Source organism: Mirounga angustirostris, unplaced genomic scaffold, assembly GCF_029215605.1.
Source record: "Mirounga angustirostris isolate CCGP_5_RB_7025 unplaced genomic scaffold, mMirAng1.0.hap1 SCAF_1, whole genome shotgun sequence".
Classification (NCBI taxonomy): Eukaryota; Metazoa; Chordata; class Mammalia; order Carnivora; family Phocidae; genus Mirounga; species Mirounga angustirostris.
This window is the reverse complement of record NW_026991709.1, coordinates 82230847-82256130: the sequence shown is the minus strand read 5'-3', so window position 1 is coordinate 82256130 and position 25284 is coordinate 82230847. Positions and strand designations below refer to the sequence as shown.

Below are 25284 nucleotides of genomic sequence, written 5' to 3'. Positions count from 1 at the left end.
GCACGGCCGGTCCGGCTGAGGCTGGGACTGCTGAGGCAAAGCAGAAAGGGGCAGCTTTTTCTGAGGGCGGAATGTTAGGCAATGAGCTTAAGCTCCCCGAGCCTCAGTTTCTTCACACTCCAGAGTCTTTCTGGTGTGTCTGATTGTGGGGATTAAATAAGAAATACATATGGGGGGGGGGCGCCTGGGTGGCTCAGTCGTTAAGCGTCTGCCTTCGGCTCGGGTCATGATCCCAGGGTCCTGGGATCGAGCCCAGCATCGGGCTCCCTGCTCGGCGGGAAGCCTGCTTCTCCCTCTTCCACTCCCCCTGCTTGTGTTCCCTCATTCGCTGTGTCTCTCTCTGTCAAATAAATAAATAAAATCTTTAAAAAAAAGAAATACATATGGGAAGGTCCCCAGTAAACAGCAGGTGCTTGTGTTTTTTGTTTTTCATTGTTGTTGTTGTTGTTGTTGTTGTTTTGAGAGATAGTAGCCACTGGGCAAGAGCTGCTTATACAGGTTAACTCAAAACACAAGTTGGAGAAGGGGCCAAACCTTTCCCTCAGCTCACAGGCGGGGGGGCAGCCTGACAGGGCCTTGTCTCCCGTTTGGGGTGTCTGGGACTGCTATCCTGTACGTGTGCTGTCGGCAGACAGAGCACGGACCACCGAGGGGTTCAGCAGAGCAAAATTCCCTCTACGATGCTGCTCTTGAGAAAGATCCTTAATCGAGGGATGGAGGTAGATGTTGTAAAAGGAGAAAAGACTCCAGTTTTGCCTTCTGCCTTCCATTGTTTTAATGCACAGAAAATCTTGACTTCGGGGAACATCACACCTCTTTTCTGAAGCTCCTTGCCTCATCTGTAAGGTGGAGCAGATGATATCTTACCTGTAGATACCTTATATGAGAGGACAGGCTCTGGCTGCCTCCCCGCCCTCTCAGTTGCCAGCAATGTGGTGGCGTTCCCCTTTCTCCTTTTGCTCCCCAGGACCTCTCCTGCCCCAAACCAGCCTCCTGAGAGATCCATGCCCTAGGCCGCATGTTGGACCAGCCAGGCTTCCAGGTCCCTTTCAACTCTCTGACTCTTTGGTCCTTCTCCTCACTGAGGTACCCTGCTTTGGACTTGGAGGACAGAAAAAGCCTAAAGGAGACACATATCTTCTTCTCCTTTGAAGAGACGAAGTCACAGCTCTGCATGCCTAAGGAAAAGAGCATCATAGCACACGCGTGTTTTCCCAGCACAGGAAAGCACTGTCTCATCGACTTTACCTTCAACAGCATCTGGTATTTTATAAGTCTCTGGCTTGGTCCTCGGAGATACTTAAAAAGAGGGAGATTGTGATCCAGTTGGCGCTGGCATACCTTTAAAAGCCAGACAGAAACAAATGTAAAACAAAAGCAACAACACACGGAGAGAACAAAGAGGCAGCACTTGAATACAAGAAATGAAACAGGCTTTTGGCGGGGGGGTGGGGGGTGGGGGTGGGGGTGGCGCGGGGAAGAGGTGCAGCTGTGTTGACCAACTTAGTAATGTTACTGAGTCGTTGGGTGCCTTAGGAATAATGTGTCAAATGAGAGAAAGGGGAAAGAGGATGGCTGGGCTAGTAATTCTAGATGCAGCTAGGGGAGCAGGACCATTTACTTCTTTTAGAAAGCAAGTCCACTGGAAGACAGTGGGGTACCTCAAATCCTGAAAAAGGCAGCTTGTCTTTGAGTTGTGTCTATTCAGGTCATTTTGAGTCTAGAAGTTGCATGATGACTCACTAATATCATTCCAAGGAGCCCCAGAATGTGGCCTTTTGGATTTAATTCCTTTTAAAAATTCCCCATCCTAGACAAGGACTCTGGTTTCCTCACCAGGCTAGAGCTGCTCCTCACAGGCCTGTCCCATAGAGACCCAGGGCCACATCAAAACTTCCAACGTGTCATCTCAAAATAGGACTTTTAATAAACATAAATTCAAATGCCAGATTCCCCTGCCTCGTTCATACTTCTGATTTCTTTAAAGACTTGGCACACATAAACATTGTCCAGGGAAAACCATTTGTGCGAGACTTTGTGATCTCAACATTACCCCAAAGAAGGTGCAGTCTTGACATTCTTGCCAGATTGCCCTAGCTCGGGGCAGATTCTTATGGTACTTAAAATATATTTGAAGATCTTCTTTCTGAGTGGGAAAAGAATTGGAACAAATTAATCAGGTAGCATTTTTCAATAAGTGGACAGGATGATACTGTTTATTCATTCAAATATTCAATAAGCCTGAGTCTTTTCACGGTGTCAAGAACTGGGGATGCACAATAACCTCATGTTGGGGTGACTGTGTGATGGGAAGGTAAATAGAGGGTTCTAAACAACCGTAAGTACTAAACACAGATACGAACAGAGTGCTGTGGAAACAACTACAGGATTCTGATAAATCCGTAAATTCATGAATAGGAGCAGGTTTTAATCTTCATCCTTCCTCCTCTGTTCTTTATCCAGGACATCACTGTCTCCCCAGAGTAGCTCTGCAGTGAGGGACAAAATTGACAGAAAAGGTGCTGGTAGCTGATGGCCCCTCCTCTCTCTCTCCCTATATTCCTATTTTGATCATCGTGATGCCAACTGCAGAAAATAAACCAAGAGACAACCAAAAGATAGAAACACCCCAAAAGGAAAATGTGGCAGCTTGGAGAAAACAACCCAGCTCTAAGTCCTTTGGGCAACCCCCAAAGCAGCAGGCTCTGCCTCAGACATCCCTTTCCACCTACAGCACCAGACTCCAAGACAGGAAACATTATATGACTATCTCAGAGCTAGAGATCAAGACAGATTCCAAGTGCTGTGTGACCTATTTCTCATTGCATCAAAGACCATGAGAGGTGGGCACATACCCACCAGTACCCCGGAAAGGTTGGTCCCAGCCTATGGAGTCAGCTTGCCAGCTTCATCCACTCTGTCACACGCACCTGGACCACTCCAGCTATGCTGGCCACAGAGCCTGTGCTGTCTGGGGGTGGGAGGGGTGGGGAAGCCCACGGGGCTGCATCCTGGTGGATTTCCGTGTCCCTATCTTTCTCAGGCCAACTCTTTTTTTTTTTTTTAAGTTTTTATTTATTTTTTGACAGAGAGAGAGAGAGATAGCGAGAGAGGGAACACAAGCAGGGTGAGTGAGAGAGGGAGAAGCAGGCTCCCCGCCGAGCAGGGAGCCCAATGCGGGGCTCGATCCCAGGACCCCGGGATCATGACCTGAGCCAAAGGCAGACGCTTAACGACTGAGCCACCCAGGCGCCCCTCTCAGGCCAACTCTTGATGACCTTCATGTGGACATAGGTCACTGTTTTCCTCACAGCTTCAACTATGTCTATTTCTTTCCATTTCTGCTTGTGGAAGGAAGGGAGATGGCTCTTGAGAAATGTTCTTCAGACAGGTTACGGAACTAGAATAATAACTCAGAGCTTAACAATATGTTCATTATTTATTCATTCAAGAACTATCTCCTGTGTGACTTTGATGTGCCAGGCACCGTGCTAAGTACACTTGTTAAACGCAACAGCTTCCACAGCAGAGCCGCCCACACGCAGGCAACACTCCTGCCGTACCGCAGGCCAGGCTTATAAAATAATACAAATTGATGCGGCATCTCACCCACATTGGGTCTGTCAGAGCACAAAAACATTGGCCTTTAGCTCCTAAAAGAATTCAAGGTTTCAGGGCTTTCAACACTAACCACCGGAAGATTATATAAAAGTTGGAGGAGATCCTCCCACCCAGTGAAACATCCTCAACAGTCAGCCACCTTTCCCCAAACTTTCCCAGCACCAGAGGCGCATGGTTCTCTCGAGGGATGCTGAGCTGAAACGTGTGCTCCTCAAACCCTCACTCCTTGGTACTACGTCTACGCTTTGAGCAATGCAGAACACCATAGGCCTTCAAGCACCAAAACACGACCGTTGACCTACATTTGCTCTTCAATCCAAAATTCCTTAAAGAAAGGATACACACTGACCAGCAACATATGAAAGTGCCCAACTATCTTCACCTGCTTATAGAATAAATCAGGAGGCTAAAAAAATAAATGCTACCAAAAGCTCCTATTCAGATATGATCGTTTATGCATTAGGATGGTGGGCTCTGGTGGTGGATGGTCCAGGTTCAGTTCTTGACTTTGTCAGTTCCAAACCAAATGGCCCAAGTTCAGTTACTTAACCTCCCTATACTTCAGTTTTCTCATCTATTCAGTGGGTTCACAACAGTCAACTAGGACTACTGTGAGATTAAATGAGACGATGTATAGAAACTTCTCAACAAATGCCCAATACATACGGAGCACCCAATATATGGTAGCTATTGACAAGGCATTTTTTATTTTGTAAAACCCTTCTGCATACACTATTTTACTAGATTTCCACAACGACTTTACATATTGTATGGAGGAGGGAAGTGAGACTCCGGGGGTTTAAGCAACTTAACATGAAGTCACGCTGATAGCAAGTGGCTCAACTTGGCAAGAAGTTACATTTCCTGAGTCCCAGGGCTCTTCCCATTTTGCCTTGTCACATCTCAGAGCTAATGGAACTCAAAGTAGACTACTGACAAATATTATTCTACGTAGAGCCTGGTCTCTGGGGCAGAATCTTCCTGGATTCTGCAGACTATAGAGTCTGATGAAAACATTTGGCCAGAGCAATATTTCAAAACTCATTTTCATGAGTAATGGAATTCTGCAAATATTATTGAGAAAAGGTCAACGGTCGTAGTAGATAATGGGTGAGGGGCCCGCCTCATTGGCCAACAAATACACAGCAACAGCCAGTTCCCTCAAGGAGCCTCAAAGATTACCTAATCATGGTTTTTAATTACTCCATCTGCCCCAGACTAATAATTTTATGACGGAGAACAATTTATTACCTGTACTCTGTCTCCAACATCATAAATCACATAGGATTATATGCAGTGTTTATATGCAGGTCTGGAGCATGATTTCTCGGGTTTCTCCCAACATGGGGGACTATAGGAGGCTTTGCAAAACTTTAGGTGAGGAATTCTTCTAGGACAAGATGTTTTGTCAGCAATTCCCTAACCATTGCCTTACACTGGGACAATTTTTTTTTTTTTTTATCATATCCATTTTTTCCCCACAGGAGTTCAGTCCTTTTCTCATCCAACAATTTAAATAAGTCTTTGCAATACTGACATAAGCAATTATAAAATATTTCTAAGCTCTGAAAGTAGACTTCACGTTGGTGGCTTGATGAGTACAAAATTAAAAAGTAGTACAAAACACGAATAATGCTATAAAGTAATTCAAAACGGAAATTAATTAGATTAAATACAACATAGTTTTCAGTGTACCTTGAATTTTGGCACTTGACAAAAAACCTATGATGAGGTTGTGGTGGAAAAGCCCATACAGACTGTGGAAAAGGCTTTCTAAGCTGGCAAGAGTTCTGAGGGTTGAAGGCTCTTGTTTCTCCATTATGTCAAATGCCTTAAAACCTGGGGATTTGTGTTTGCTTGCTCTCAGTTTATCACACGTACTGCTCTTAGACTTATCAGCCTTAATTTGGGTTGTTTAAAATGTTCAAGTTGTTTCATCTGTTGTCTCAGGCTCACAAAAAGAAAAAGAAGGAAGAGAATGAAAAGAAGAGCTAGTTGAGAGAGGAGAAATGCAAAAGACTTAGAAAGTCCAGGGCACGAGGATCCTCTGCATAGTCCTCCCAAGGGAAGAAAGTGCTTGGTGGGGAGCGGTGCTAGGTAATACATGTCTCTGTACCGACTCAATAGGCCCAAACAGCCTATTCACTGCCCAAAGCAGGGGTGCAGAGAGGGCAAGAAGGAAGAGATCTGCGCACGGAGAAGGGGAAGCAGTCAGAGATGGTGGTGTAGGGCAGGAAATCATAAATGGGGTACTAAGCAGAAGAGGGACCATAGACACTGAACTCTACCTCTGGAACTAATAATATACTATATGTTAATTAATCGAATTTAAATAAAATTTTAAAAAATAAGCTTTGGAATATGCTCCAAAGTTATTTTTTCATTAAGAATAAAAAATAAAGGGGTGCCTCGTGGCTCAGTCAGATAAGTGTCTGCCTTCGGCTTAAGGTCATGATCCCAGGGTGCTGGGATTGAAACTGCACCATGTCTGGGTTCCCTGCCCGGCAGGGAGCCTGCTTCTCCCTCTCCCTCTGCCTGCCGCTTCCCCTGCTTGCGCTCTCTCTCTGTCAAATAAATAAATAAAATCTTAAAAAATAAATAAGTTCCAAACTGAAAAGTAAAAAAAAAAAAAAAAAAAAGAGGGACCACAGATTTAACATATTCTAACAATCCTCTATGCTGTAAAGAAATAAAATGGAAGAAAAGACATTTTCTGAGACTTTTAGTTTAGCATCAGTACTTCTTCTCTTGAGAGTGTTAATACAACTTTAGTGAGGAATTTCAGCCTGCTGTGTGATTCTTGTTCGAAAACAGTTAGCTTGGGTGCCTGGGTGGCTCAGTCATTAGGTGGCTGCCTTCGGCTCAAAAAAAAAAAAAAAAAAGAAACAAAAAAAAACCAGTTAGCTTAGTCACTCAGAGGAGGATCATCTGTTTTGGGGGGGCCGGTCCTCCATGTCACTGGGCTTTGCAGGAGGCCAAGCTTGTAAGTTGCTCCCATCTGTCATATGAGCCTAGTCAAACTGGCCTCATCTCATGCTGGGTGACATATTACAAAGGACTCCTGCTTTGCACTCAAAAGGTATGTGTAATTTTTCAGACCTTTGGTGTTCCCATTTGCCCTTGCCCCTCACACAGAAAATTAAGGGCTAACTTTAATCCCATGGTTATTCTGAGCTACTGGGAGCAGAGACTTACTCTCTTGAGAAAGCAGCGTGCCAGAAGTTCAGGGTTTTCGGTGCACTTTTCTAATTCTTTTAGAAAAGTCCTAGGGAAGGAAAAGTATAATCACATTTTGATTTTTTACATGGATGAGGTTAAAACACATAAGGTTTTTTCTTAAGTAAAATCACATAAGATTTTAAGAGGTGCTCAGAAAAATGCTGTTTTCCAGGCTTTATTGCTCTTGACTCATCTTCAACATACCGATTTGGAAGAAAAAAACATTCTGTGACATTACTAGGATTCCTTGAAGCCAACCACAGCTTGTCCTGATAATTCTAGGCACTAGCTGTAGACCAACAAGATGCGCTGATGCTCCCTGCTACATGAGAATCACATGAACATGAACTGCTGTTGCTGTGTCTACTGCTAATATCACTGAGGGCTTGAGGCAAGCCAGGCATAAGCTAAGTACTTCATAAACAATATCTCATTTAATCCTCCACCGAACCTAGTAAGGTAGGGTCTCATAAACGTGAAACCCAAGGCATGGAAGAGGTTGAATAACTTCTCCAGGGAAGGTAGCAGAAATGGGATTTCCATTTCAGTTGTGTGTCTGACCAATGGACAAGAGACAGGGTTGGGAAAACAACTGTGGGTCAATTCACCAAGGAGTCTCTTCTTTCCCATCAATTACATGTGTGATTTGGGGTTGTTATACTGAGTAAAGAGAGGAAACGAGCTGCAGGTTCATCTGTGAAATGAAAGGCTTGGAAGATGATCTCCAAAGTCCCTTCCTCCTCTAATTCTCTAGAACTCAACACCCAAGCAGCCCTGGGCTAAAAGGACAACTTGTCTGACCAGTTAGCATTTTCCAACACCCTAGCTCCCAGCACTACTTGATGATAGTAGGTATGTGGACGTGTGTCTTGGTGATCTTTGTATTCCCAACGCTGAACACAGTGCCTGACACAGAACAGGTCCTCAATAAAGGCAGATACATGAATAGATAAATAAGCAAAGGAACACACAGAAAATATAACATTAATGCCTGACACGCTCCATTGATGCCTTTCCCCTTCTCCCTCAGAGATCTGTGGCACTTCTCCCCTCCTTCTTATCCCATCCCATCCCAACCAGGTCCACCGACTCTGGACTACTTGCTTAAGCCTGGCAATCTCTACACATGTTCATCTCCAAATCCCATCAGTCTGATTTCCGTTTTTCTTTTACTTTCCATTTTTCCTGATAGTTTGAATTATGATATACCTGTTGTGAAATTCATAAAGTTCTCTAATATTCCCGAAGAGAAACTCCTTGTTATTCTGAAGAACGTCTGGAATCAGATGCTTCAGCCAAATAAAATCCATTGGAGTGATATATCCCTGCAAAGGTGAAAACAAGGTAGGTTTTACAGATAAGAACATTTAAGAGATGATCTGAATTAGCTACTCTAGGGACGAAAACTTTAATAACTGGGAAATATGGCACACTTATTTCCCGAAAACCATTTCATCAAATACTTTCTTTTGATATATATTATTCCCTTCATGTGTCCATCTTCAGAAGAAGGTGGTTAAATTTAAATGGCAATGATAATAAAATGGCACTTTATAGAAAGAACAAATATATTTTTTAAATGTTTATGTTATACAAGTCAAGCGTGAAAGCAAAAAACTTATCTCTCATTTTACAACCAAATGCAATTACTACTGTTTTATTATATTTCCCTCGTGACTTTTTAAAAGCTTATTTAATACTGTTTTTAGTTTAATCTTATAAGCATTTTTCAACATTGCTACATATTATTCAAAATATTTTGTAACGGTTGAATAATATTTCATTCAGCATGAATATCAGACTTTATTAACATCCCCTTTTTTATTGGAGATTTTATTTTCTTCTGATATTTTATTATAAAAATTCTATTATAACTTTGTACAGATCATTTATTTCTCAGATTATTTTCTTAGGAAAATTGGAAAAATTCAAATTTTCACTCTCAAGCAAAAAATCCTACTTGAAACAATTCTCCCTTATTAAATTATCAAAAATATTCAAATTATCGTGTCCAGTGTTGGCAACCATAGGGTGAACCTACTGGGCCCTGCTAAAATCAGTATGAATTGATACAATCCTTTGGAAGTTATTTAGTTACACGGATCACTAGTTCTTATTCCTATTGGAAAGATACTTGTGATATTATAAGACCTGAACTCTTGGTGGAAATTCTAGAGACATACGGCAACTATTTTAAGTCTCTTTGTGCAACAGAACTTCTCTAATTTGAATACATGCTTAATGTCCACTATCCAAGTCTACTTACATCAATTATGCTCTTAATCTCTTTTATATAAATCTCTTCTGTCTCAAGCAGGTCATGTATGATGCGCCTGAAGCACAGCAGCAGGTGGGAATATGAAAGAGAAAGAGATGGAGGGAGGGGAGAGAGGGTTTTTAGAATTCTTTTAGAATAATGCTCATCACTACGGTTCCCCTTAGTGGCTTACCTACTTAGGTTGCGGTCAGTTCATTCTGTTCTACTGAACACCCAAGGCCAACAACTCACAAAAGCACACTCTGATCACACTGGCATAAGAAGAAACAGTGAGGTCAGAGGACTCAAAATCTATTTGTACAGCCAATGAATGACCTGTCCTCTGGTGGGTCACAGCGTAGGGGTCAAGAAGGCAGAGATTGTGGAGTCAGAAAATGCCAGGTTTGGATCCTTGGTCAGGAAGGCCTGCCCGACCCTTACATTGTATGTGTGGTTTCTGAGATTATCTCTGCAGCTTTCTGCTGTTTCATTGCTCATATCAAGATGTTTGACCCGCATGGGTGGGACTTTGTTGTGCATGAGGTTAGATGGATTCCTGTCCTGCTCCCTTTCTCTGGCATCTAATGTTTCAGTAGGATTGGTGTCCTCAGCCAACAGACATGACTTCTGTCTGCTTCCCTTGAGGAAGGCAGGTGGGGGTTGAGGTGGGCAGAATGCTATGATGACCCCCCAGATTCCTGACCCCTTGCATACATACACCTCCTCCCAGTTAATTAACAGAACACTAATTTAGGTGCCACTGTTGAGGGTCTTTGCCATTCTGTTTTGTTCCAAATCAGTTGACCCTAAGATAGGTAGATTACCTGGTTGGGCTTTCTAGTCTCATGAACTCCTCAGATCTGGGTCTGGAAGTCAGAAAGATTGGAAGCATGAGAAAGTTTTAACACAAGGGAAGCTGTCCTTGGCTGACTCTGGAGATGGGAGAGTCTCTGTGATAAGGAACATAGGCTGCCTCTAGATGCAGAGAGTGGCCCCCAGTTAATAAGCAGCAAGGAAACCAGGACTTTAGTCCTACAGTTACAAGGAGCTGAATTCTGCCACAACCAGATCAACTTAGAAGAGAATACTGAGCACAGCTGACCAACTTTATTTTAGCTCTGTGGGACCTGAGTAAAAAGCCAGTCATGCTGTGCCTGGACTTCCATCACAGGAACTGGGAGCTGTTAAATTAATGGTCATATTTTTTATAGCAATAGAAAAGTAATAGAAAGCGTGAGGCCAGTCCCCACATCTATCTCCAGATAGACTGTTTTCTTTCTCTTCTCAGACACTTTTTCTTTTGGGCTTTCTTTTAGGCCTCTAAGTGAGTTAGTGTTTGTACAGGTGATCATGTGTGGAATACATAGATTTATGGTTTCCTGAGAACTGTTGGTAGGTTATCTATTAAAAGGTAACCTATCCCAGTAATTTCTCTGACATTGGCCATAGCAACATTTTTCTAAATATGTCTCCTGAGGCAAGGGAAATAAAATAAAAGATAAATTGTTGGGACTACATCAAAATAAAAAGCTTCTGCATAGCAAACAATCAACAGAACTAAAAGACAACCTACGGAATGGGAGAAGATATTTGTAAATGACATATCTGATAAAGGGTTAGTATCCAAAATACATAAAGAACTTATACAACTCAACACCCAAAAAAATCCCAAATAATCCAATTAAAAACGGGCAGAAGACATGAACAGACATTTCTCCAAAGAAGACATATAGATGACCAACAGACACATGAAAAGATGCTCAACATCACTCATCGTCAGGGAACTACAAATCAAAACTACAATGAGATATCACCTCACACCTGTCAGAATGGCTAAAATCAAAAAGACAAGAAACAACAAGTGTTGGTGAGGATGTGAAGAAAAAAGAACCCTTGTGCACTGTTTGCGGGAATGCAAACTGGTGCAGCCAGTGTGAGAAACAGTATAGAGGTTCCTCAAAAAATTAAAAGTAGAATTCTAGTAATTCCACTACTAGGTTTTTACCCAAAGAATACAAAAACACTAATTCAAAAAGATATATGCAAACCTATGTTTATTGCAGTATTATTTACAATCGCCAAATTATGGAAGCAGTCCAAGTGTCCATCGATAGATGAATGGATAAAGAAGATGTGGTATGGGTCTACAGTGGGATATTGCTCAGTCATAAAGTGAAATCTTGCCATTTGCAACAACACAGATGGATCTAGAGAGTATAAAGGTGAGGGAAATAAGTCAGTCACAGAAAGACAAATACCATGTGATTTCACTCATAGGTGGAATTTAAGAAACAAAATAAATGAACAACAACAAAAAGAGACAAACCAAAAACAGACTCTTAACTATAGAGAACAAACTGATGGTTACCAGAGGGGAGGTGGGTGGGAGGATGGATGAAATAGATGAAGGGGATTAAGAGTACATTTATCATGATGAGCACCGAGTAATGTATAGAATTGCTGAATCACTATATTGTACATCTGAAACTAATATAACACTGTATGTTAACTACACTGGAATTAAAATAAAAATAATTAAATAAAAATTATAAAGCTGAACTAAAAAAAATTAGAAAAATACATAAATAAATGGTAGTCTATCCTAGTAAAGGGTTTCTTTTTCTCTCATAAAATGGATATGGCAAGGGAAAATAATCAAAGGACAAGATACAGGAAATTCACACATATATAAAAACAACTATTTGTCTTATGAAAAAAAATGCCCAATGCATGCTAATCCAATAAAGGCATAATAAAAAGAAGTAACAATTTTCAACTACTAGAATGGCAGAAATTTCAAATCTCAAAAGAAGACTGATAGAGAAGAATGTGGAAACAGTCTCAGATAATATTGAAAGAAGTGTAACTATGTGCAAGATAACTTGGAAATATCTCTTCAAAATTTTAAAAATTTGAAACCCCTTGGTTCAGTAATTTCATTTCTAAGAATGTTCATTATCTGTAATTATTTGCACTTCCACAACTACCAGATATAAATTGGAAATTACTTATATGCTCATCAATAAATAATGGTACACACCTACATATAATGAAATACCATGCAGTTTTAAAAGAGAATGAAGCTGAGTCGTGCTAGTATGACACAGTCTTGGTATTTTAAGTGAATTAAAAAAAAAAAAAAAAACACCAAGATGGGGCACATGGGTGGCTCAGTTGGTTAAGCGTCTGCCTTCAGCTCAGGTCATGATCCTGGGGTCCTGGGATGGAGCCCCACATCAGGCTCCCTGCTCCATGGGGAGTCTTCTCCCTCTCCCTCTGCCCCTCCCCCCAGTTTGTTCTCTCTCTTCCCCCCTCTTTCTCTCCAAAATAAATAAATAAATCTTAAAAAAAAAACCAAGATGAAGAACAGTTCATATAGTATGACTATGTAAAAATGAGTATGTGCACATATATACGTAAAATTGTGTATGCTTCGAAAATTCATGCAAAGAAACTTAAGACACTGTTAACAGTGATTGCTTTTGGAGAGTTGTACTGAAGGCTAGGAAACAGGGAAGGAGAATTTTTACATTTTACTCTATGACCTTCTACAATCTGTGATTTAAAAAACTTACCAGTTTTATAATTTAAAAAATGGTTCATATGACATTTTAAAATGTTACTGGAGGTTATGGCATATAAACCCCATATGAGAGATATAAATAAAACCTACAACTTACATATTTTATAGCTCAACAATAATCTTTTCTTAAAAATAACAATTTTTGTATCTATTTTTTTCTTTTTTTTAAATTAGTTTCAGAGGTAGAATTTAGTGATTCATCAGTTGCATATAACACCAATGCTCATTACATCAAGTGCCCTCCTTAAAGCCCATCACCCAATTATCCCTTCCCCCTCCCACCTCCCCTTAACAACCCTCAGTTTGTTTCCTAGAGTTCAGTGACTCTTATAGTTTGCCTTCCTCTCTGTTTTCATCTTATTTTATTTTTCCTTCTCTTCCCCTATGTTCATCTGTTTTGTTTCTTAAATTCTACATATGAGTGAAATAATCTGATAATTATCTTTCTCTGACTGATTTATTTCACTTAGCATAATACCCTCTACTTCCATCCATGTCATTGTAAATGGCAAGATTTCATTCTTATTGATGGCTGAGTAATATTCCATTATATATATATCTCACATCTTCTTTAACCATTCGTCTGTTGATGGACATCTGGGCTCTTTCCATAGTTTGGCTATTGTGGACATTGTTGCTATAAGCATTGGGTGCATGTGCCCCTTCGAATCACTATGTTTGTATCTTTTGGATAAATATCTAGTAGTGCAATTGCTGGGTCATAAGGTAGCTCTATTTTTAACTTTTTTGAGGAAACTCCATACTGTTTTCCAGAGTGGCTGCACCAGGTTGCACTCCCACCAACAGTGTAAGAGGGTTCCCCTTTCTCCATATCCTCACCAACATCTGTTGTTTCCAGAGTTGTTAGTTTTAGCCATTCTGACTGGTGTGAGGTGGTATCTCATTGAGGTTTTGATTTGTATTTCCCTGATGCCCAGTGATGTTGAGCATTTCTTCATGTGTCTGCTGGCCATTTGTATGTCTTCTTTGCATCTCTTTATAAACACTTATTATTAGACAAGACTGGTAAAGGATGGTCACTGACAGAAGATACAATTCAAGAAGTATATAGACTATCAAAAAGCTACTTTAAGATCACACTTAGCTACAAAGTCACTAAGAGGTTCTGCTTTTTATAATCACCCCAAAATGACAATTGCTATGTCAAAAGGAAATAGGCGCCTCAGTACCAATCTACTTCTATGAGCTGTGGTATCAAGTAGGACCATAGCCGCAGTTAAGTATTCATAGAAAACCAGAGTACAGCCAGCCTTTTAAGTCCTTATGAAGTGCTGGGCTTAAGCAACTTGGTGAATCTGTTTAAGGACATATTGACAATTAGCTGAAGTCAGAAGACAGAAATAACTAGGTGGTGGGTAGAAATCAATTTTATTACCCAACAGTTATGTAAGAACTTAGAGACTCTTAGGAGTTTTTAGGAATCTGACACAAGAAAATATTCACAACTCAGAAGGAAAAAAAATCCCTTGTCAGGTCATGTTCCAGTTTATAGTTTGGAAACAGTCTAGAGATCTCATCCAACCACTTCATTTTACTTGTTCAAGTGCAATGGGTACAACTCCAATGATAGGAAGTCCCCTGTACACCATCCACCTAGGTTTCAGTTCAGATTCTTTTTTTAAATCTCCTTCACACCACTGTTAAGCCATTCTTTTTTTTTTTTTTTATTCTTTCCTTAGTTTTTTTTTAAAATAACATTATTAAATGGGAGAAAATGTATGCTTCTTTCTGATGATTGCCTTTTTTATTATTCCAAGGCACATAACTTTGTTTGTAGAAAAGGCTATCAAGGATTTAACATCTCAAGCCATCAAGTATATATAATGTAGATGAAGAACAGAAAACATGGAAAGTACTCAAGTAATGTAAACACCTTTGAACACCTAGAGCAATTTATGTCCTGATGGATATCTATCCAGAGGTAGAGTACTGTACTTAGAGCACCAAATGGAGTTGACCATGCCAGATCAACCTGTAGCGATGAACTCTACACTAGTGTACATTCTGTCACTTTGTTTTACACTGGAAAGTGGATCTCCCCCCCACCTCCCAACCCTGAGGTCATTAAGGAGGAAACGGAGGGGTAATGTGTTTTAAGGAACTGTTTCTTCTCTGAAGCCGTATTTCATGGTAGCTTAAAAGCAGAGCTTTGGATATCTGGTTGTATTCTCTATGACATCCCATGTTTTGTTTTGTTTTTTCAGATGACACCATAACCAAGGGGCAAGAATGGAACCTCTTTTAAAAACTGAATGCATGGAAAGAATGCCCAGTGGAAAAAAAACCAGTCTCTTCAACAAATGGTGTTGGGAAAATTGGACAGCCACATACAGAAGAATGAAACTGGACCATTTCCTTACACCACACACAAAAATAAACTCAAAATGGATGAAAGACCTAAATGTGAGACAGGAATCCATCAAAATACTAGAGGAGAACACAGGCAGCAACCTCTTTGACCTCAGCCTCAGCAACTTCTTCCTAGACACATTGCCAAAGGCAAGGGAAGCAAGGGCAAAAATGAACTACTGGGACTTCATCAAGATAAAAATTTTTGCACAGCAAAGGAAACAGTCAACAAAACCAAAAGACAACTGACAGAATGGGAGAAGATGTTTGCAAATGACACGTCAGATAAAGGGCTAGTATCCAAAATCTATAAAGAACTTATCAAACTCAACACCCAAAGAACAAAGAATCCAATCAAGAAATGGGCAGAAGACATGAACAGATATTTCTCCAAAGAAGACATCCAAATGGTCAACAGATACATGGAAAAGTGCTCAACATCACTCAGCATCAGGGAAATCCAAATCAAAACCTCAATGAGATACCACCTCAGTCAGAATGGCTAAAATTAACAAGTCAGGAAAAGACAGATGTTGGCGAGGATGCAGAGAAAGGGGAACCCTCCTACACTGTTGGTGGGAATGCAAGCTGGTGTAGCCACTCTGGAAAACAGTATGGAGGTTCCTCAAAAAGTTGAAAATAGAGCTACCCTACAACCCAGCAATTGCACAACTGGGTATTTACCCCAAAGACACAAATGTAGTGATCTGAAGGGGTACGTGCACCCCAATGTTTTTGGCAGCAATGTCCACAATAGCCAAACTATGGAAAGAGTCAAGATGTCCATCAACAGATGAATGGATAAAGAACATGTGGTATATATATACAATAGAATATTATGCAGCCACCAAAAAAAATGAAATCTTGCCATTTGCAATGATGTGGATGGAAGTAGAGGGTATTATGCTAAGCAAAATAAGTCAATCAGAAAAAGACGAGTATCATATGATCTCATTGATACAAGGAATTTGAGAAACAAGACAGAGGATCATAGGGGAAGGGAGGGAAAAATGAAACAAGATGAAACCAGAGAGGGAGACAAACTATAAGAGACTCTTAATCTCAGGAAACAAACTGAGGGTTGCTGGAGTGGTGGGGGGTGGGAGGGATGGGGTGGCTGGATGATAGACACTGGGGAGGGTATGTGCTATAGTGAGCACTGTGAATTGTGTAAGACTGATGAATCACAGACCTGTACCTCTGAAACAAGTAATACGTTATTTGTTTAAAAAAAAAATAGTAGGAAGGGAAAAATGAAGAGGGGGAAACTGGAGGGGGAGATGAACCATGAGAGACTATGGACTCTGAGAAACAAACTGAGAGTTTCAGAGGGGAGGGGGGTGGGGGGATGGGTTAGCTGGGTGATGGGTATTAAGGAGGGCACGGATTGCATGGAGCACTGGGTGTTATACGCAAACAATGAATCATGGAACACTACATCAAAAACTAATGATGTAATGTGTGGTGACTAACATAATAAAATTAAATTAAAAAAAAAAAAAACTGAATGCAGGACGCCTGGGTGGCTTAGTCGGTTAAACCTGTGCCTTCAGCTCAGGTCATGATCCCAGGGTCTTAGGATCAAGCCCTGCATCAGGCTCCCTGCTCAGTGGAAAGCCTCCTTCTCCCTCTGTCCCCCCCCCGCCACCCCGCACTCTTGCATGCTCTCTCTCTCTCTCACTCTCTCTCTTTCTCTCTCTCTCTCTCACACGCGCGCGCGTGCTCTGCTCTCTCTCTCACATAAATTAATAAAATCTTTTAAAAAAATAAAAAATAAAACCTGATGCAACCCTATTTTGTAAGCAATATCATTAACATACATACATGTTAAGATTTTGATGTTTCTTCTTTGTCTGTGCATCCTAATCCCTTCCGTCTTCCCTCCCCATTTCCTAGCTCTCTAATAGAAGAGTATCCTTTTGGAAACCAGCCTGTCTGAAGTATATTTTTATTTTTGCTCATTAATTGTCAACACAATTTGCCATGAAGAGTTTTTATTTACTCCTGGTATGATAGATCACAACACACACATCAGAAAGTATTATAGATTTTCACTTCTTAACAGTTAGTTTTCATCTAAAACCCTTTTTGCCAAGTTGAAAGGACTGTTCTTTTCCTTCTCAAACACTAGCACATCCGACATAATGGATACTCACCTTCTTAAGCCTTTGTCTCCCTTTGGTTTCTCTTTATTATTCAACCCTCATTCACCACCCACCTCTCTGCTTCTTCCCTATTCCTTCCTTGCTTCATCGTCCGTCCTCTTCCTGTCCAATGTTGCTGCTCCCACAACTCTGAGCTCAGGTTTTCAGCTTCCTTCTTTCCTCTCCTCTCGTGCTATTGACCCTCCCACATCGTTATGTTCCTCCCAGACCTTTGGTTATACTCAAGCCCATGTTGCCAATAGTTGACACACTCTCCAACGAGGTGCCTCCCAGACACCGCAACCACCTCAGGTGGAAACAGAACTCCTTAGACAAAAGAAGCTTGTGTATCCGTGGAACTGCCATTTCCTGGAACCCTAAAGCACAGTTGTCATTTCAAACTCTTCCCTACTATTACTGCTTATATAACCTGTCTGTAGCCAAGCCTCATCATTTCATTTCTCAACATGCCTCTTGGAGTCACTGTTTATTCTCCATCTCCAGCACAGCCAGGAGAAAGCAAACTCTCCCCTCCTCTCATCTTGAATACTTTGGTGCACTCCTGGAAGCTCCCCTGGCCTCTGAGGGCTCCCTCCCACCAATCTATTTTGCAGACTACTAGTCTATGCCCTTCCTAAAGCTCCATTTCCATCATACCATTATTCTCCCTCTTTAGAAACTTAAAATAGCTTCCAGTTGCCCACAATTGCCTACATTCCCTTCCAGAATTTCAAGACTCTCCGTTCGCGTGATAAGAATCTACCTGGGGAGGGATGCCTGGGGGCTCAGTCGTTAAGCGTCTGCCTTTGGCTCAGGTCATGATCCCGGGGTCCTGGGATCAGCCCCGCATTGCATCAGGTTCCCTGCTCCACGGGAGGCCTGCTTCTCCCCCTCCCACTCCTCCTACTTGTGTTCCCTCTCTCGCTGTGTCTCTCTGTGTCAAATAAATCAATGAAATCTTAAAAAAAAAAAAAAAGAATCTATCTGGGGAGCTTGTCCTAAAGGTAAATCCAGGCCGACAGATCCAGAAAGGGAGTAACAGGTGGGAATTACAGGTGGAATCTATAATTTGCACAAGCACCCCAGACAACCTAATGCAGATGTTCTGCTGCTCAAACAAGTAACACTGATCCGACCCATTCCTTTTAGCCACCTCCTTTCCTCCCCCCCCTTTACTTTCTTAGACCAGTGTTATTATTCTACACTCCCTTTCAAATTCTAATCATTCTTGAAAACTCAGTTCCAAGTCGCCCTTTTCCATGAAAACTCTTTCTAACAGCTTTGAATGAAACTGGTACCATAGTCTTGTCCTTACTTCCCAGGCAAAAACCATTAGATCCATTTACCAAATATTTACTGTTTATAGGCACCATTTTAGCCACCTGGGCTCAAGAAATGCATCATAATCCTAGGCCTTAGTTCACAGTCCAGTGGCAGAGACAAGAAAAATCAATGACTCCAATACAGTGTGATAAGGTACCAGGTAGTCAGAGAAGTTAGGTGCAGAGGAGGGGCTGAAATTAAGCCAAGGGTAGCAGGACACACTGTCAATTTTGAGTTGAGTGAAGTTTAAGCTGAGTGTAAAAAAGAAAGGAAGCAAGGGAAAGCATCTGAAAGAAGTATGTCCCAGGCTGAGGGGAACAGTGTAGAGGAGAAAGTAGAAGCGAGACATGTATGCTCTACTAGTACTCATAAATTATTTGGTGGGGCTGGGCCAACAGTCCAGTAGGTTCATAAAATGCCAGAAGCAAATATAACCTTAAAGACCATTCAATTCATCCTTATTTTGCAGATGAAAAAATAAGAGGTCCAGAGCCTCAGAATGACTTGCCAAAGATGCCTGCCTCTAGCAAAGCCAATGTTCTTCGCACTGTTACACTGCCCCTCTCTGCCTGTGTTTGGAGTGCATCCAAAGTCCTATTTCCTGATTACTAAATAAAACACAAATTAAAATGAAACTAGTATGATATTGTAAAAATACTGGGTTTCAGGGCATTAGGTTTTCAAGTCTATTTCTACCTCCAATATACAGGGTGACCTTGAGCAAGTCACTTTCTTTCCCAGGGTGCTCATTTCTTTATGTGTCAAAAGGCCAAATTCGATAAGACTGAGTATCCATGCTGGCTCTCAATGATCATTTCCTAAATATATTACCATTTCTAATAAAATGTATGATGTGGTCTTTGGCGTAATCACAACTTGCTCTTCATTTCTCACAAGACTTTCTATTCCTTCACATCCTCAATGAACTAAATCGCTAATGTGTAACTGAAGAGTGCACCGGGACAGCAAGGAGAGGGAAATCAGCGTGCGCTGGAGATGTTCCGGAGAAGGTGAGATCTGAACTGTCCTCTGGAAGGGGTGAGGGCTTGGCCAGCAAGACAGCGGGTGTTCCAAGAAGAAGGAAACACGAGCAGGGTCTGGGAGTTCTGGCCACACATGGGCCTGGCAGGAACCACGCTGCTGGGGCGGGGGCTGGATGGGGAGCCAGGGAGGCAGGGGGGACCCCGGATGGAGGAGATGCTCATCCTACAGGCTACAGTGTGGACTTGATGCAGGAGCCCAGGGGAAGGGGCAGGAGATGCATTTGGCCAGCAGGGCAGGCAACTCTCCAGGAGCCTGTTTCCTTAAGCACAGAACAGGCCCTGAGGGCTCGGACTTAAGAAAAGATGTTCTTGGTTCTACATGCTTCTTCTGTTTCAATTAGGTGTTCTCTAATTATACAATCAATTCTCAGAGCTGTAAGTGGTAGCAACGCGAACACTACAGACTTGCACAATGATCATGTTGAAACCAATGATATTTTAAGCATTAAGAAAAGGTCTGATGAATAGAAACTGAAACCCTTCCCTGGCTCTTGGAAGGCCCACAAGTGAGACTTTTGCTCTGTTGCGGACATGCTATCTGTTCTCTCTCTTCTTCTTTTGTATCTCAGGTTCTATATTTTGTCTATGTCAATGGGATCTGACCTCATTCATTACTCTGATGTTTTTAGAGTAAACTACCTCAAATTCTTTTTGGAAGAGAATGGGGCATAAATAAATTATTATTAAAGTTTATCGGGATGGATGCTTGTTCTTCAATATCACGTAATAAATAGTGAAAAAGTAATTTCATGCGTACCGCACTTTTTAAAAGAGGGATTGATATAAACCCAATCTCATGAATGCTAACTCAAGTTAACCATCCTGCATTTGTATAGCATTTTAGAGATTATAAAGGTTTTTTTTAATCGTAAAATATGTATAACATCAAATTTACCATGTAAGTGTACAATTCAGTAGCATTAAGTAAATTCACAATGTTGTGCAGCCATCACCAGACCTTTGCAGTCACCTCAAACTGAAACTCTGGATCCATTAAACACCAGCTCTCCATTCCTCTCCCACTCCCCCCAGTCCATGGTCACCTCTATTCCACTTTCTGTCTCAGAGAGTTGGCCTATTCTAAGTGCCTCGTTTACATGGGATCCTAAGACATCTGTCCTTTTGTGTCTGGCTTTTCTCACTTAGCACAGTGTTTCAAAGCTCATCTGTGTTGTAGCGTGTGACAGAATTTCATTCCTGTTTAAGGCTGAATATCTTCAGTTGTTTGCACATACTACATTTTGCATTTCCTGCCATCTGTAGATGCATGCTTAGGTTGCTTTCACCTTTGGCTCTTGTGAATAATGCTGCCATGAACATTGGTGTGCAAATCTCTGTTTGAGTCTCTGCTTTCAATTCTTTGAGGTATATACCCAGAAGTAGAAATGCTGGGTCATACAATAATTCTATTTTCAGCTTTTTGGAAAACGACCACACTGGTTTCCAGAGTGACTATACCACTTAATATTCCCACCAGCAATGCACCAGGTTCTAATTTCTCCACATCCTTGTCAACACTTGATCATTTTTCCATTTTTTAAAATGATAGCCTGCCTAGTAGGTGTGAAGTAGAGTTGTTTTCTTAATGTGTGTATTACCTTCCTGGATCCATTCAACATCTGACAAAGAGCTCCTCCAGGGCCTTTGTCCTGTTTTATTTATCCTTGTCCACCTGCCTTACAAGTAGGTAAATTCTCAATAAATGTTTATCGAATGGATGAATGGTAGAGTTAAGGAACAGACACCAATTCTGTGAGCAAGAGTAGGTACTGATTGTTATTCTTATTTCACAGAAGAGGAAATTGGGACTCAGAGCATCAAGTGACTTGATTGAGGTCCAACTGCTGGTGAGGCGCTGCCACCAAGTCCAAGCCCTCCAGCTCTAAAACCAGTGACAGGGGAACTGACGTGCCAAGGGTGAAGATCAGTCCACTGTAATAGGGCCCCAATATTCTGACTCAGTAGCATGGCTCCATAAACAACAGGGCCTACGCAGTGAGGACACAGGTAAGCAGGTTAGAGAAAAAGGGCTGGCTCAGGCCATCATCTGTTTATGTGTAGGATTCGAGGGATCTGCCTCAAATCTCAGAGCCACGGTGCATAGGCACGTTGGCAATCCAACATGAGACATCCTGTGGGAGACTTCTGATACACCAAGGAGATTCCTGGAATATGGCTGATAGGAAAACCATTATTACTCCAACTCATGGGAAAGGGCAGTACTGTTACTAACTCCAACAGGAATATCCAAGTAACTCAATAATTTTCGGCAGAGAAAAAAAAAATTGAAACTGCAAATAGGCTTCCACTTCATGCAAAGAGAAATCTATTGCAAAAAAAGATTCCCAAAGGTAAAATATACATGTATAAAATAAATTGAAAAAATCAAAAAAACATTGAGAACAGACACACTGCTCTCCCCACCTATGTACCTCTTTTGCAGACCCATTCTTACCTGTATCTACTCAGCAGATATCCCATTATTCTATCAATCCCTTTCCTCCTGAGACAGTTTGTTTATATTTACTGATATGATATAAACATCTCTCTCAGAGATATTGCTCTCTCTTCCCAGTATTCCTTAGCCCTATACCTGCAGGGGCAAATAGGTGTTGATATTGGGCTTTATCCTGTCAGACCAACCAAGACTGATTCATAAAATGTATGTTGTTTCAGATCATATGACCTATCAAGGACTTTAGAACTGGCCTTTTGGAAATGCTGTTATAAGAAAAATCTCAGTATAACAAAACTATTCCTAACTCTTAATTAATGGTCCACTTATTTTAAGTAATACTCAATAAAAATCCCAGGCAGGCTTATAATTGTCCTTTAGAATTGGTTTGAGTGGGATTTGAACCACAAATACTCTACAATGAGCACTTAGTAATTATTAACTATTAAGAAAAGGGACACAGAGAATGATATGATATTCTATCAGCACAACCAAACTTAATTTTAAGTACATTTCTAACGCGAATGACTGCGTCTGGGCCAGGCACGTAGCCCCCGTACCATAGCCAATAACTATTTTCTGAACATTTCCCTGCTCTATAATTGTCTTCTCCTCTGTACCACTCCATCCCAGGACCCAAGTCCTTTTGCTCAGTTTAGATAGCTCTGGCAAGCTGGTGCCTGCTGTCTTTTAAACTCCAAGCAACAACCAGACAACACTCCAGATTGTGCCTACACAAATACCCTTCATTCACTCCATTTGGCTATGGCGACCTGTCGACCTGAGTAGAAGGAGGTGAAGTGAGAGGCAGCCCCTGGGAACTTGCGCAGAGCCCTGTAGGGCCCAGTGTGTGTGTGGGGGGGGGAGTAGGTTGAAGTCTATGTCAGATCTGCAGGTGGGGAGGGGAGAAGAAATGCTGAGCGATCCACCGTCATGGAGTGGTACCGAGGCACTGTCACTGGGGTTGTCTGAGCCCGGGCAGCATGGAGGGGAAACCCATGCCAGCCTCCCTCCCACCCCCTCCCCCAGTGAGGCTCCCACTATCAGCTCTGCTGGGCCAAGGAGGGTCCCAGCAAACAGGACCTGCCTCTAAGATTGTCCCCTCCCCTGTGGGGCCCCCAGTGAGGGTAAGATGAGCACATCAGAGAAGCCCTCGTGTGTTGATGTGGAAGGAGATGACCACTAAGGTGGGGGTGGGGGGTGGCTCCCCAGGGCAGAGGAGAAGAGAAAGGAACAAGATGGGTTCTGAGAATGGCCTGCAGGTGAGGGCCTCTGTGTGCGTCAGTCCCCTTCAGCTTCCAGTTCTGGGCAGACTGATAATGGTTTCACCCAACCGCCGAGGGCCTGGAATTGAGGGAGGCTGCCGAAGGCTGCCAAACCACAGAGGCGAGAGCTGCAGGAAAGGGGCTAGTGTGCCTCCAGTGTCCACTTTGGGGCCTTGATGGCTTCGAGGGAGAAGTACACAGGGGCCTTTGTACTGTGGGCGAAGCTTCTTGGAATGAAAGTTTGAGCATTTGATGAATGTGGGAAGCGTTCAGCAAAAATTCAACTTGACCGGCAGTTAATACGCACTTACTCTGTGCAAGGCATTGTGGGAGGTTCTTCAAGGGAACTGGAGGTGTGCAGGATGGGGTCCCCACCCTCAAGAGGCCTCAGGACTCTCAAGAGTAGGGAAAACACATCCACAGACGATTTCTACAGTGACAAAAGCCCACTGACTGTTCCTGACATGTCACTTGTTGGGCTGGGCCCGCTGGTGAGGAGGAGGAGGATTCTGGCCTTTGGGGCCTTCAAGTCCCATCCATTCAGCGGCTCATCTGGATATTCCATTTGGATATTCCATTTCACACGTGCTCAGCTTAAGGCTGATGTGACACATTTGAGTGGAGACACTCAAGTTTGGAGCCCAGAATCTAGACTAGAAATAGAAATCAGGTACTAAAGGCAATGGATGGGATCACCAAGGAGCAAGGGTAGAGAGAAAAGAAACCCAGAAGGATCTGTGTGGGGTGGGAGGGGGCTGGCGGGCAGTGAGGGAGGAAGAGGCAGCCGAGGAGTGCTGCATTATTTTAATGGGTGATGCTGTATGAACAGAAAATCCGTTCGAAGATGTGAAAAGAAACAAGCAAGTCCTTTTAGAGCGATGATGGATGCAGCATGAAGACCCCCTCTGCTGGCTCTTCATGTGAGAGGGGCTTTCTGCAGCCTGGGGTGGGCACAAGGATGACGGCCGTCCACACAGCCCGTGCAGCTGGCCCGACCCGTGTGTGCTTAGTAACTCCACACACGTGATTGCTTTTATATTCAGTCCTCACCGGACCCATCCAGGCAGGGATTACTGCGAGGAGTGGAGAAGTCAGGTCACTTGCCAGATCCCAGGGTGGGCAGGGAGTGAGGTCAGGATACCACCCCATCTCTCTAGCAGCCCAAGCCTTGCAGGAACCTGGCTGGTTTTGGAACCCGCGGCCTGGGGGGTGTCTGAATTCACAGAATAGTATCTGTATGAGGTCTGTGAGGAAATTTCTTATCTAACAGAGTCCAGAAGGTACAAAATTTAAGCTAAATGAGTCAAGCCTGGCACTATGTTCGCATGCTTCAGCTATGTTAGGCATTAAGCCGGTTAGTTATCATATCTACCACCTTCTAGGTTCTCTTGAACGTAGGCGTCAGACTTCTCTGCCCATAACCCATGATAACGCCCTGATGCCCTACCCTCTGGCCCTCTCTCCTCCATCTGCTTCCCCTCTGCTCTATCTCTTGCCCTACCTTGACCCTTCTCAATCTAACATGCAATTGCAATTCTTTCATTTTTCACATTTACCGTTTTGATGGTACAGTACTTTTTCCAGTACTTTCCATAGTTGTCTCGTGTTCTGTGAAGCACATTTCTGAGAGAGAGATTTAAAGTCGGTTATAAATCTAATTGTAGTGGTCTTTGTTCACGAGCAGCTACTGTGGTCACCGAGGACATGGCCGCTACACGGTCCTTCTCTGTGCTTTTCAAATCAGCATCGCCACTATCACCTGATTTTATTTCCAACTAGTTTCAGAATGTTCACACATACGCTCCCAATAAAAGAAACATGAGTACCTTGTTCTATACCATCAAGTCTATCATCCTCTTCCGCTCACTGTTCACTCTGCTGGGCCCCGTCTCCCATCCACATACTCTCCCCTCCCACGACCACAAGCCCTACATTCTCTTACCAACCTCCTGACTCACTTTTGAACTCGTTTATCTGTCTGTGGTGTCTATGTGTAAATTGAAT

The 25284-nt window shown here is 42.3% G+C and overlaps 1 protein-coding gene across 4 annotated transcripts in view; it reads right to left on the bottom strand.

Moving 5' to 3' along the window:
- The window catches only part of MCF2L2 (MCF.2 cell line derived transforming sequence-like 2), a 247500-nt gene that overhangs the window by 56857 nt on the left and 165359 nt on the right, over positions 1-25284 (bottom strand). For all 4 annotated transcript variants that reach the window (XM_064584686.1, XM_064584683.1, XM_064584689.1 and 1 more), the window contains 5 exons: positions 9107-9173; positions 8050-8165; positions 6817-6886; positions 2054-2146; positions 1249-1341 (listed from right to left, as the gene is read on the bottom strand). In XM_064584686.1, the coding sequence (XP_064440756.1) occupies positions 1249-1341; positions 2054-2146; positions 6817-6886; positions 8050-8165; positions 9107-9173 (439 nt within the window). The remainder of the gene's footprint in view (positions 1-1248; positions 1342-2053; positions 2147-6816; positions 6887-8049; positions 8166-9106; positions 9174-25284) is intronic.